The sequence below is a fragment of the Seriola lalandi genome, unplaced genomic scaffold, assembly GCF_002814215.2.
Source record: "Seriola lalandi dorsalis isolate HSWRI2012SDOR001 ecotype SW California unplaced genomic scaffold, Sedor1 jcf7180002054188, whole genome shotgun sequence".
Taxonomy (NCBI): domain Eukaryota; kingdom Metazoa; phylum Chordata; class Actinopteri; order Carangiformes; family Carangidae; genus Seriola; species Seriola lalandi.
In genome coordinates, this window is record NW_019524741.1 from 1,423,340 (window position 1) to 1,437,877 (window position 14,538).

At 42.2% G+C, this 14,538-nt stretch overlaps 1 protein-coding gene across 8 annotated transcripts in view; it reads left to right on the plus strand.

Moving 5' to 3' along the window:
- Positions 1-14,538, plus strand: part of frmd4a (FERM domain containing 4A) — a 101,863-nt gene that overhangs the window by 58,728 nt on the left and 28,597 nt on the right. For 7 of the 8 annotated variants that reach the window (XM_087173394.1, XM_023403842.2, XM_087173393.1 and 4 more), the window contains exons 2-3: positions 8,214-8,279; positions 13,259-13,353. In XM_087173394.1, coding sequence (XP_087029520.1) covers positions 8,214-8,279; positions 13,259-13,353 — 161 coding nt within the window. Of the gene's footprint in view, positions 1-5,071; positions 5,611-8,213; positions 8,280-13,258; positions 13,354-14,538 lie in introns of those variants that run through there. The other variant, XM_087173395.1, reaches the window with a different exon arrangement.

Sequence of the window (14,538 nt, forward strand, 5' to 3'; positions counted from 1 at the left end):
GTGTGTGTGTGTGTGTGTGTGTGTGTGTGTGTGTGTGTGTGTGTGTCTGTGTTGTTTATTTGCCTATGAGAAACTGAAAGAGAGTCGGAAGAAGCAAGAGAGATAAAGAGAGGTCAAGGATGAATAGACAAGGTTCAGTGGGTTTACAGACAGACTAAATTGTATAAACACACATGCATGTGCACACACACACACACACACACACGTATATACTATAAGCGGTGCAAAACCAAATACCCCTCTCTACGTCACACTGTCTTTCTGCATGCATTGCCAGCAGTATCAGTGAACACAGGGTCACTCAGGTCTACAGTGATTTCTCACTGTGTAAATTATAAATGAAGCAAGGAGGTGTAGGGGTAAAAGATCCTTCCCCTGTGAACGACACACTCACACACAAAGACACACATTGACTGGCTAGATCCTTGCAGATTAACCCCCATGATCACTAAAACTGTTTCATTGAGATAAGAAAAGTCCTGAAGACATGACATCACTCATACCTATTTGCATCACTCCCCCCCCCCCCCCCCCCCCCCCATCACTTTGTCCTCTGTCCTTCCTCAGAAGCTACTTCAGTTACTGAATCACCTCAGATCTATTTCATCCCAAACACAGAGCAGATGTATGGCCACATTTTCAGAGGCACACCCACCAAGATGCACACACACACAACAGCGGTGCTTATAATGGCTTTATCAACGAAGTGCTCACTTCAGTCTGGAATTCATGGAATGTCCAACCCGTGTCAGTAAAGGGCAAAGCTGACCAGAAGAAAGGCGGTTTCTCCCTCCTTTGGGACATAGGCAAAGTAGAATAATCCTTTGTGACTATTTTGAATACAGGTCGTGGCCATAAAAGCACAAATGCAAACACATTCAAACTGCTTCTAGCATTAAATACAGATGACATGCATGCACAGTAACAGTGGCCAGTGGTGACTTGCTCTCAAAGCGACACACTGTGGCGCAGTCTGATCGCACTGTTCACTGCTTGTGAAAGGCTTTTATTTGCTTGGATGTCATCAAGGGAGACATTTGCTGTGGTCCACTTTTAGAGATTTTTTTAATATTAAATATAACTTAAGGCTCTATATGAGTGCCAGTGCACATGTGTACATCTATGTGACCCAGTTATTTTTCTGCCACATAGTTTTGGCATCAGTGAGAGCAACAGAAAAAGAACGGTGAAAAAAAAAGATCAAGTTTATCATGGAAAAGCAAACAAATGAGGAAAGAAGAAGGTCATGGACATGAAACCAGTGACTGCACAGATAGTCTTATGCATGGATATATTACTAGTTGACAGCTATGTAGAGTTTCAGTTTACAGCACCAGATAACACTTACTGTTAAAATCAATGACATAGTTATGCTGGACTTTCAAAAATGCATTTAATGAATTTAAGATCAGTCAATGTGACCTTTCAGTGGAGAATCTGAAAAGAATGAAGAGAAGAATTTCAGACCATCAGGAATTTGTCAAGAACAAGGCGAGGTTGTTAGTGTTATGACTACAGGGCATGTTCAAATTTACTGTAGAGATACAAAATAGTAACTCTCCTTTTGTTATCTACACACCCTTTACTTTTCTTTCTCCAACACACACCAAAGTCTTTCTTGCCATGCATAAACCACTGGCTCACATTTTGCATATTATTATTTAGAAGGCCCTTTATGGTTTGTTCTGTTGCTGAATACATAACTGCTGTTACTGCTGTTGCATACGCACCCATTTATAAAGCTATGATTGCAAACTATAGATTTGTAGTGATGATGTAAGAAGCAACTTTTGGATGTCTTCTGGGACTTCTCAGCATGAAAGAGATGATGTCAATTCATTGGGGATTGAGGCTCCTCTGGGTGTATAAGGTAGTGTCACCTAACTCAGAATGTGAAGGCAAAGATGGATTTGTGTGGATTCAGCACAACTTAAGTTTGGATCACACAAAATCAACTGTTAAGTATGGCTTCTGATATCTTCATTGTGCCTATAAACACCTCACAGCAATTTTCCCATTAAAAGTTGTGTTTGAGATTCATAAGCATAAAATTCATAAGCGTCTCTCTCTCTCTCTCTCTCTCTCTCTCTCTCTGGGAAAAAAAAATTAGAAAGGTTTTTGGTAAAGTCTGGGAATGGAGCTTTGTAGTAAAAATGAGAACAAAGCAGAGCTGGCTACAGAAATATCTGCTGTTTGTTTGAAGTGCCAGTGTGTTTCTGATTTTAAAAACGGCCTAACTGGAACCACATTTCAGTCCCAAAGTCACTCACGTGCAGGGAGGGTGGAGCTCACAGACACACAGAAAAACATGCGCAGGCACACACACACACACACACACACACACACACACACACATACATATATATATATACACACACTTGAACAAACAAAACAGATCTCTTGCAGTCAGTCATTTCTCTAGACATTCCTGGCTGCTTTTCCATGACCCTCCCAGCTCCGTCTCACTCTGCTGCTACATGAGGCACTGGATGGAGAAGAAGACGGGATTTGGCCCTGCTATTATTTTTCCATCAGGTTTTCAATAACCCATTGAACTGAAACTGTAGAGTATTGAGACCTACAGTATGTTTTGCTGAATCTTGTGTTGACATCTAATCTGCACCATATGCAGATACTGTTACATTAAAACTGACGACGAGTCATAAAGCTTATTCAGCCATAATGATCTCAGCATCATAAATCATCATAGGACTGCTCGTGTCAGACCGTGCTTACTCCCAAAGTGACGTGTTTAAGATTGTGTGTTTGTTTAGTCTCCATAAATATGGGAGAGACGCAGACAAAGACAGAGAGCGAGAGTGCGGGGTATGTGTGTGTGTCAATCTTAACTGCCTACCGCAGCGTCGCACAGCCAGGGTTAAAGAGATTCTCCATCTTGCTTCAATTAACCATTCAGTGCTGTTTATATCACATTCCACCAATATAGGTTACCTTTTCCAGCACAGAGCATCAACCCTGTTCCCCTGCTCAACCCTAAAACCTGACTCTAATACCCACCGCCTGTTAAACCTGCCTCACCTGTTCGGATCTTTCCCCTTTGGACCCCTACTCCATACAAATACACCAGATCAGCACCTCATTACGACCACACCTCAGCCCAGAATAGAAGCCCACTGGCTCCATAACAAGGCTCTGTCAGGGCCCAGATATGTCACACCTACAAGTGTTTCTCACCTTGTGCCTCTTGGCAACACACTCTGTAGGTGACCATGTGTAGGGAAGTTAAGGGGCATGAGCACTGGACAAACAGCTGTGTGGTCACTCACTACCTGCTTTGTTTCCTGTCTTCCTTCCTTTATCCTCTGTCTTATTGTGCAAACCTTACCCCCCTCTCATTCATCTTCTCTGGAGGTAGTCAAATCCTTTCCATACAGGAACAATAATTCATAATTTCTTGTAGTTTAAGTGTCCAGGATCTTCCTTGTGCATATTTTCTTTTGCTCCTCTCTTCTGTCTTTGTCAGTTTTACCTTATTTCTCCACTGCCTGCATTGTCCCCTACTCCCTCCCTCCCTTGCTTTGGTCAAACAACAGGGTCCTTGTGATAGCAAACTGAGGAAGCAACCGATAAAGAGAGATATGTATTTGACCGGAGAAAGAGAAAGAGGGACGGGTGTATGCATTAAAGCCAAAGACAGAGTCATCTGGAGATGTTTAAGTTGGACAGGCCAGTTTCCGGTGTCTGGAACAGGCCAAAAATATCCAGAAACAGAAAAATCCAGCAGGAGGGGAAAAGGATACACCTCCTCCTTTCTCATGTGACCTTCTACGTTCAGCAAACTAAGCTGAATTTTGGGCTTGCACCATAAGCTGTGGTAGCAACACAACTGTTCAAGCTAAACACATTAAATTTAATTGCATCTTCATATAGCTTAATGTATGTGATGAGAGTAATTCTGAAAATTTAAGATTATGCATTGCCCGTCATATTTCACATATGGTGCAACTGCATTTGGCTCAGACAAACTGTATATGTATCACAGACTCTGAAAAGTGAAGATGATCTTTAGACAACAAATGTTCAAGTATCCCAGATGCTGACAGCTTAGCTTAACACATACTATATACAGTACGTATGTATGCAGTACATGTGCTACATGTGGCCTCAAACTGTTTACATAACATGGGGATTACTCATGTTGTAATACAATAATAGAAAACAGACTAGCCTATGCTTGCAGAGTCATTCAGACTTTATTGACAGTAGGTATAGGCTTATCCCTGCCTTCACAGCACACATTAGTATCTATTTATGGTACCAAAAACTGGAATGATTTTGTTATGTTAACAACTTGTGGTTTCAACGGCTGCTGCTCCAGCTGTGTAAGGTGAACACAAGTGCCCAATTTAGGTCATACCAAAAAAAAAAAAAGAGAGAGAGAGAGTCAGTCCAACGGCTGCAGTGGAATTACGGCCAGAAATCATTGAAGCAAGCCAAACCTGAGAGCAGGGAGGTTTGTGTTTAAATGTGCAGACAGGAAGTGACAAGCTGGAGAGAGAGAGATCCAAATGAAACTCATCTATTTTGTTTCAAAATAGATTACCATCTAACCATTTCAGGCTTATGGAAATCTATCAAAATGCACGTTATTGGTCTAATATGTTACAGTGTGGTCAAAGTCATATGAGGATAGAGTCTGGGAACCCTTCATCCCCCACAAAGAGTAATGTTAATGAAAGTGCAGCTGATTTGTAGACTGATCACTGCTCATTGTTATTTATCAGCCGTGCATCAGTCGTTTTTTAACGGCAGACTATTCGTGTGCTCTGCAGACACGGATGTCTGTTTGGGTTTGTAAGCACAAGTACACACACACACACACACACACACACACACACACACACACACAGAGGGAGAGAGAGAGGTCTGCAGTTTCTCATGGCTGTGAGCTGCTGCAGAAAATTTCCCCTCATCCCCTCCTCTCCCCGCCCCCACATCTTGCCTCCATTATTCCCGTGTTTTCCATGCAACTCCGGTGACAGGGAGAAACATAGCTGGCAAGTGAGGGCAGTCTGGAATACGGTCGACTGTTACCCATTTCTTCCGGTCGTCCCCCTCGGTTGCCGACCGTTGGTACGGTCCTCTGTTATCCGCACGTTCACACACCGTTTGTGCACGGTGCCGGTAGCGAAAAGGGGGAGTGGGAGAGGTGGAGTGACGGGTGAGCTGTGGTCGACCGGGACTAGACCCGTGTGAGAAGCTCTCTGCTCTCGGAAGGAGGGATGAGAGAGAAGCCAGCCCTGGAAAACGCTTCACGGTCGCCGTTAATCAGCGCCGAGTTATCTGTAGCTTGAACGGCAGGGATATGAGACATAACGGCTCTGTAGTGTGTAGAGGATACAGAGGATATACAGCGAGCTGCGTCGCTTCTAACTAACTAATGGTCACTAACATGGATGCTGATGTGCCTCCTCCCCTAGGCCGGCCGGGAAAAGGGGTGTTTTTTGATGATTTTCTGGCAGTAACACGACTCGTGTCTTTCTGGGATTAATAATTAGGATTTTTTTTTATTTTTTTTTTTTATTTTTTGTCTCTGTGTTGGAGCCGTTTTTCTGTGTGGGAGCCTCGTAGGAAGCGTTTGTTTGCAAGGTAACTAACTAATGATAACGTCACTGCCGTCGCAAGCACTGACCAGGCATCACTGTCAACTATGTGTTTGTGTGTACCTCTGTAATTTTGGTGAAATAATGAGACGTTGTGAACATGGCTGCTTTACACTGTAGTGTCGGGTTACATTCTTCATTTTCATCTCTTTTAATCTCTCCGCTTCTTGCCGGTGAGTCAGGCCTGAGGAGGTGGTTAGGTTAGCCAATTCAAACCTGACTAGTAATAGGTCAGAAATGTTGGTGGGAAACATAGAGCATGAATCACTCACCAGGACTACACCTCATGTGATTTCAGCTCTCCTGACTACATGGTAATATAATATTTACAACATACGTTAGAGCTCTTTGTGGTGCTGTAAATATATCCAGTGATTTCGAGAAGACTTATCTCATTATAAATAATATGAACTATACATCACTTAACTTACTCATGGAGCAGAAACACTACATTAACTTGAAATAGTTATACTCAATACATTTTCTTACGTTTTTTTAAACCCCTGTTTAATGATAACAAGCTATTAATAGAAACCATAGTACATTTGGTTTCATGGCGGATAGAAACTCAGTAGCATGTCCAATACCACAAAGTGAATTTTATGACTAAAACCAATAAGCGTCTGTCTATGCCAGATTGGGCTGCCTAATTTTAGCCTGCAGGCAGTGATTTGTTACGTTGACATTAAGGTTTGTACTATTCCCAGGTGCCTCAAGCAGAGTGCCAGTGAGAGAGTGTGTATTTGTGTCTGTGTGTGTGTGTATACACTTTCTGCATTGCAGTTTAAAGTATTCTGCAGACAAGATACTTTCGTAGGATGTTTTTAGTCAGTGTACTGTAGTCCTGTCTTCTCTTCTATCACGTGTCCAAACTCAGTGATGGAGATAATGGAGAAAGATTAGTTTAACCAGCACAATGTTTTCAGAAATTATATGTTTGCAAATAGTCTAGTAACTTTGCACCAACCGTTCTTGTATTATCTACATTTGGTTATAATGACCTACAACTTTGACTTAGTAGTCATGGTAGTAATTAAAATTACTGTATACAGTATAAACATGGAAAGTTTTGGAAAGGTAATGTAACTCCAGACAGGAGATGAAAACAAAAGGCAACGCTGGAAAATGTAAGGGTGTGTGTGTCACTGACTGTGTGCACAGGTGCACCCAATCTAAACCCTCAAACCACAGGAGATCAATGGTGAGTGGGAGGGTAAACCGAATCCCTCAAAGTAGCTAGAAGCCACACACACACACACACACACACACACACACACACACACACACACACACACACATCAACATACACCAGTAGTCATTCAGCAGAGTTCACACAGGGATGAGTGTTGAGACACAACTCTGTCACTTCTTTCCCTCTCTTTTTCTGGTGTCTTCAGCTTTCTGCTAAACTCTCACCTCCAACCTGCCACCTCAATGCCAGCTGGAGTGGTGAGAAAGTAGGTGTATGCTATACTTATGTTGTGGACACACCCTTACCAAATTGCTAGAGCCTCAGGTGGCCAATATGATCCTTCTCATGTTGAAGAGTTACAAACCGGTTACGCTTGTGCTCATGTTTATGGCATTTGTGCTTTGATGGGAGTTCTCATCGAATGTTTGACAACGAGAATGTCGCTCCTTCTTTCTCTTTTCTCTCCTTCTTTTCAAACTTTTCTTACCCCTACACCCCACCCCTCCACACACCCACACACACACCACCCTCTCTTCCCCCATCTCCCAGATGTGAGGGAAGTGTGGGAGGAGCCATGGGGTGTTTGTGTTCCTCAGGGTCCCCGCTTCCTGTTGAATCGTCCAGAAACTCCACATGTGCCGAAAACACCATGACACAGACACACATACACACAAACATACACATGCAGAACACTCTGGCACAATTTGTACATCTTTTTTTGGAAGTCTAACTCGATTTCTGGCGTGAGTTTTAATCCTTAGTCTTGTATTTGTTTATATTTAATCATGCAGTAGCAAACTCTCTGACAGGTTTGGAGAAATGGCTTTGTCTGTCATGTGAAATGTTTGGTCTAATTTGTGGCACATTGTTCCCACAGTTGACTGTTTCATCATTGCACCTGCTTCATTGTTTACGGATGAACTTGGCAGATGGATAGATTGGATATTTTTTTTGCAGCTCTATTCTGCAAACCTTGTGTCAACAACACAGACAAACACTCGAGTGAGCACTGACAGCAGGCAGCTTCGCTCACTGTGGTCATTGAAGTCCACTGATGGATAATGGATTTCCTGCTCAAGGAGGAACGTTAGAAATTTCAGCACAAGATGTTGTCTCTACTGGCTCATTGTGTGTAGTTAGCTCAGCTAACCTTATTAAGACTTCACTGAGATCCCACACAGACATACACACTCCAAGTCTCCTGTACATAATGGATGTGGGGATGCATCATGTTCTTTGATTTAATGAACTGGGAATATATGAATATATGAGTTGTTTGGAAATTTAAGTAGTTTTCTTCATATCACCCATACAAAAGTCTGCTTTTGACATGTATCTGTGTAATATGTAAAACATATTAACAAGCATCCCTTGTCTTTTGTTTCTCTGTTCCTCAGATGACAGAGGGGAGGCGATGTCAGGTCCATCTCCTGGACGACAGGAAGCTGGAGCTCCTTGTACAGGTGAGTCTCTCTTCCCTCTCTTTCTCTCTCTCTCTCTCTCTCTCTCTCTCTCTCTCTCTCTCTCTCTCTCTCTCTCTGGTGTCCTAAGGGACCAGATTACTGCTGACCAAGGGAAATGTGGTCAGCAGTTGGTGACTTTGCGCTTTCTTGATGTTCACCTGATCTCTCCACACACACAGATTCACACATGCGCTTGAGCGCAGCAGACCCTGCCCTAATATGCTCTCTCTGTAGAAGCTATGCATTGAGAAACAGAGGGCAGCCCCAATCATATCCTAAACAAAAACCTTTACTGGCCCTAAACTCATGCTTCATGAGGTCATTATTCACCCCCCATTGCTCCTTATCCCCCAGAATGCTTCAGTAATCTACACATCTGTTTGTCTGACTGCTTGTCTGTCTATCTGTATGTCTGTTGAAAATGATGCATCTTCCAAATGTCTTGGAAAAAACAAAGCAGCATGCTGCCCCCTTCCCCCTACATTCAGCCTTCAATCGTCCCAGCAGGCCTTTCTGCAGTAATGACCAAGGGCCATTTCAAAACCCTACCCTGCATAATGTATTTTACAACACACATTACATAAGGTGGGGATTTTTGAATTTTTTATAAACTGTGTGGCACTCTGTGTAGTAACTTCTCACTTGATTTGTTCCTCTCCCCTTCATTGATTGTTGATGACATTCATTTCGGTCATCTGTAAAATCCCTTCATGGTTTGGCTTCATGTATCGAAGCATTTTTGTACGAAGCTCTTTCCACTCTTCTTAACCTCCCAAGCTCCTCTTGGGTCTGCTCATTACTCGATTCCTCTGGAAAGAGAGGAAGACAAAAGAAGTTAATTGCCCTGGAACAGGAGAAGAGGTGCAAGTGGAGAGTAGAAAGACTGACGCAGAAACTCAGGAGATTGAGAGGGAGAGGGAAAAGCGAGATGAGAGCTCAGAAATGGAGAGACATGAGATGACACTAAAGGGATGGGAATAGAGAGGAGAAAATGGAGGGGGGAGCCGAGGAAAGGTCTGCTGACTTTCTGATTTGATTACTCTGCCAGAACTGATCCTCTCTTTTAAAGTGGTACTTCTTTCTGCTCCTCTTCCATTCTCTCTCTCTTTCTCTCTCCATCTCTCTGACTTTCCACTCTTCACCCTCCATATCTTGTTTTCTCACTCAGCTTCTTGCTTGCCTTTACCTGCCTTTCCCTGGCTGTGTCTCCTTCTAAATCTCCAAATACAACCACAGCAGCTCCATATCTCCTCACCAATTCATCCTCTCATCCGCTTGGCCATCAGGGAAGGAAATAACATGGAAAAAAACAAGAAGAGAGTTGAAGAGTCGAATAAAAACATTACAGTGATCTCTGTTTTAGGTAAAGATTTTACAGGTACTTGAAGACAAGTTGTAGGTGAGAAAATCTTTTCTGTTTACGACATAATATACACAGTGGTAGCAAATGGTATTTTTACAGTTTGGCAATGGTATTAGCAAGAGAGAAGACATAACAAGAAGGCAGGAAGAGGGGATGTTATTAACAAATCACTGCCATTTAAATCAGGATACTGTTGACTTTCTATCTCTTTTTCTCGCTCTCTGTCCTTGCGTCTCCATTGGGCGGATGCACAGTAGGCCAGTGAGTTGTTAGTAGGACCACAGAGAATTTCAGTGTTATTCTTAGTTTTCCAGTCAACTAAGAAGCAGTCAAGTCCTCCACTCATTTGCACAAAAAAAAGGATTTCTTGCAAGGGATGATCATAATTCATAAGCAGTGCAAACAGTTGTGTTTCTCAAATATTAAGGCAGTGGTCCAGTATTACACGCTCCACTGGGCTATTTCATGTCTTCACTGATCATTTAACAGCACTGTGGTCAAGTCTGTCCCGTTGAGGTTTTCATTTAAGTTCCTGTCGCCAAGCCAAGTGCACCAGCGAGCCAGCTAGCTTGCCTATGAAAGGCTGGATCTCACTTCTGTCACTGGCTTGTAACATTGACCAGCTGTTTAATCCCAGAAGTGTTGTTCACTTTTTTCTTCCTTATCCCCTTCCTCTTACCTTTGATAGCGTGTCCTCTGTGGTCTGTTTATGGAGCAACGCCTCATTGGCAGGGAACTACATGCCAGAGGGCTAACACACCTATTGACCAGGTTGTAAAGATTGAAGCTAACCACCAAATACATCATTGGGTGAAAATATATGCCAGCCATATGGCTATGGCTATTCCCTAATGCTAGAGTGGTGAAGGCTAAAGAGTGAATGGGGCTTTAAGCTTCCATGCCAATGTGAATGACTCTACATTAAATAGAAGAGACACTTACCATTAATGAGAAGTGCTGCAGCACATGTCTGTATATAAAATACTAGTTAAAATATTAAAACCAGACTTTAAGGCGGAAAAAATGATACAATTAATGAAAGGCATGTGGCTAAGAGCCTTTTCCTTACCCAGCCTTGGACTGTAAGGCCTGCCACTGATAAATCAGTTAGTGTCCCATAAATCTGAAAAACCCTGAAGGTGCCCAGGGCCTGACTTGCTGTTTGCAGAGATTGGGCCATGACTTGCTGCCAGCCAGGCCGGTGAGCTACTGTTGTGTGTTTGTCACTTGTCTGTGGGTTTGCTCTTGCATGTCTCCGCCTCACTAGCACCTCCTTGTAACTCTTATGCTGTTAATTACCTGTGCTGCTGAGGAGGCACAGGCTAAATGTCTATTAGTAGTAATGCTGTCTAAGCTAGCAGAGAGCTTTACTGTCTGATAGATGGCTCCATACTGTGTGTGTGTGTGTGTGTGTGTCTTTAATATTGTGTGTGTGTGTGTTTAGTGTGCTGTATCACTTACTATATTACCTGTCATTCATTGTGTCTATCACTATTGTTATCTTCCACAACATTATTACACATCCGTTCTGTATCTTCCATCTCACAGATAGGCTGTATAGTGTCAGGATATGTGCATGCGTGAGGAGAGGGTGAGTCGTCACTTGAAGAGAGAGCCTAACTCAATTATACTATCCAGTGCAGCCCATGTGATTTTTACAGTCTGCTTGGTATTCATAACAATGTTGAGAGAAGAAGCTCAGCCTAACCTTACAGAAATCCTTGTTCTTTTTCATCTTCAGTCATACGTTTCTGATATTTAACGGTGTATCTGGGGTTTATTTTTATCTCCATATCATCTTTCCAACAGTTTACTATAAGTGTCCATGTGTCCCTGTTCCCCAGCTAATTGTTTGTTATGCTGCAGTGGCATGGATGATGTTTAATTGATATTGTTGCCAAGACAGTTGACTGCTGTGGGGTAATAAGAGACCACCACTGTAATGTGTCTCAGACTGAACCAAAACATGCATTACTGCTAATACTATAAAGATAGCTTGTTACTAGACCTAAAATTTCAACATCTAAAATGTTTTCAGCACTTCAAAGGGGCCTTGTGTTGCACTCATGAATGGCTGCTCTCCCACTTGGAGAAACAACACAGCCAGTAAGAGCCCTTGTAGATGGGACTACCAATTTTTTCAGAGTCAGACAGATCAGGACTTAAACATAGTTCAGGTCAGCATTTCAATCACTGATATGTTAAACTACATTTAACCATAGAATAAATACTAAATTAACATGTTCTTTGCTAAGAGAGGTGAGTATATGATTCTTAATGTAAATATGCATTTGACAGTAGCAGAGTTATGTCAAAGGGACACAGCGACCGAATCGTCTAGCACAGTATCCCTGTTGTTCTCTAGTTCTCTATCATCATCTGGTTTATAAGTTATTTGGATTCGAATATCAGAAGGCACAATCAACCTATATGTTAGCTTCTCCTCGAGCTCTCGCTATCGTTTCTGTTCTCTCCAGAGCCTTTTTGTGTAGCAGGATCACTGTAGGCGTCGCGCTTATATGAGATCTAGGTCACTGGAGATGTGTGTGTGCGTGCATGTGCGCGTGTGTGTGTGTGTGTATGCTTGCTGTCTGCATGACATCACCTCCTTCGCTTAAAATAGCCCTTAGTAGCTTCTGTCACTGAAGTTGTAGCTTTGCAGTGAGCAGATAGCACAGGACCTCAGGAGGAGATTATTAAGAATGTGCACACTAATACACCACTGGGTGAAAATATATGCCAGTTCTATACTGTGTGTGTGTGTGTGTGTGTGTGTGTGTGTGTGTGTGTGTGTTAGTGTGTGTGTGTTTGTGTGTGTGTGTGTGCGCGTGTGTGTGTGTTCATATTTAGGTACACATAGTATGTTTTCCTCTTGTCCTCCTCTATCTTGTATGTATACTGCACAACACATATATTCCTCCTGTATGTTGTGAGCGGATTACATGCATTCTGTGTATGGGCTAATGTGTGCATATATGCATGAACATTTGTGTGTGTGTGTGTGTAATGAAATTGTAGGCAGCGAGGCACACCCATGGTTAACCTCAGGGTGGGGCGTGCTGCTGTTACCCAGGATGTCACAAACCAGCAGCATATGGCACCAGTCCCCGGCCTCTGCTTGGCTTTAAGATGCTCTGCATGCTCTGAGCGTTGTGATGAATGGAGCTTGTCATCACATACAGTATAGCCCAGACAGTATTCCACAATATTAACTCGCTAGCAAACTCTTGTGCTAGCTGCAGCCCTCTCCCTGCAATACAGTCGTTCAGCCCAGAGCCATGACTCTGCAGTAGAGGTGTGGGTCAGAGAGGCAGAAAGGAGAGAGGGAGGGGAAGGGCAGGGTACCTGCACTGTCAGCAACATCCACACACTCTATCCATCTTTCTCACGCGCTCTCTCTCATTTATCTCCTCCTCTCTTGCTCTTTTCCCCAGTGTTTGTCAGAATGCTTAGTCATTGCAGTAGATCAATAGCTGATAGAATACATTAACATAAAACCCTACCACATGTACTTGCTCCAATTAAGCTACAGTGTGAAAAATCACTACACTCATACACAAGACAAGTTATATCCAAACATAAGGAGAGCAATACTAATGTGTCTGTCTCCCTGCAGCCCAAGCTGATGGCTAAGGATTTGCTGGACCTTGTGGCCTCTCACTTCAACCTCAAGGAGAAGGAGTACTTTGGAATTGCATACACAGACGAAACGTAAGTCACATTCAACTATTAAAGCCTTTGAGCGGTTTGTCAGCACTGTCCCATAGCACTGTAACCACATCCAGACTATTAATATTTTAATTCCTGTTTGGATACTCAGTCTCAGTTTCTATCAGTGGAATTGTTAAAGCAACGTAGAAGTCGACGAGAGGCAAAGTAGGTATTAAAGTTAAAAATGCAACCAGTTATGCTGGTCATATTTTCACATGACTACACCTTAAACTACATGTGCTCATTAATTGATGTTTTTAGTATTGGTAAAGAAATCCAAAACCTGTTGAAAAGGCTAGAGCTATTGTCAAATATTTAGAGCTAACATTAGCAAGATGCTGCACCATGTACAAAAGTGCCACTATGATAACTCCAGTTGCCAGAACATTGTTTTAGTTTTAAGTATAGTCTCAGAAATCTTGCAGTAAAATGTGGCTTTTGGTTTTAGCCTGTTTTTCTCCTGAGGAATTTACAGTCTGGTATTGTATACTTAACTGTGTTTGTTGTTGTTTTGTTTGACATATTTAGATATGAATTGGCTCTTAGATTTAAAAATGTTAAAATTTAAAAAAACTAGATATCCTGTTTATGGTTTTAACAAAAAACAAATAAAAGGTTTTTTCACACAAACCTTCATTCTGGTCAAAACAAAGATTCATGATCATCATGAATATCACACTAGGGTTGTGATGTTAGGATGAGGTTATGATTATCTTGCTTTGCGGCCTGTTTCCCAAAAGAATAGTTGCTAAATATGTTATCAACTTAAATAGTTGCAACCATGCAGTTGCGATGCAAATGTTTCCCAAAACCATAGTTTGAACTATTGCGGTAACTATGTTGGTAACTTATACAGTACAAATCAATATTAAGCCACACAGATTTTTCTCAAAACCATAGTTACACCGAATGTTTGCAAACAATCTTATGTTGTATAGTTCCTACTGCAGGTCTTGAGCTGTGGTTAGAACCTTAGCTTCTGGTGACTACATCATCAATGACAGAAGATGCAGTCAAAGGAAGGTAGTCACCATGTGATTAAGCTGAAAATGTAATATTGTCACAAATGTCATATTTAGGCATAATATTACAAATTTTGTGAGTCTCATACCATGTTAGTTCAGTGGGAAACAGCCCCTGCACTAGCAAAAGGTTATGAGGCTACATCTGCCAGAGGACTTGTTA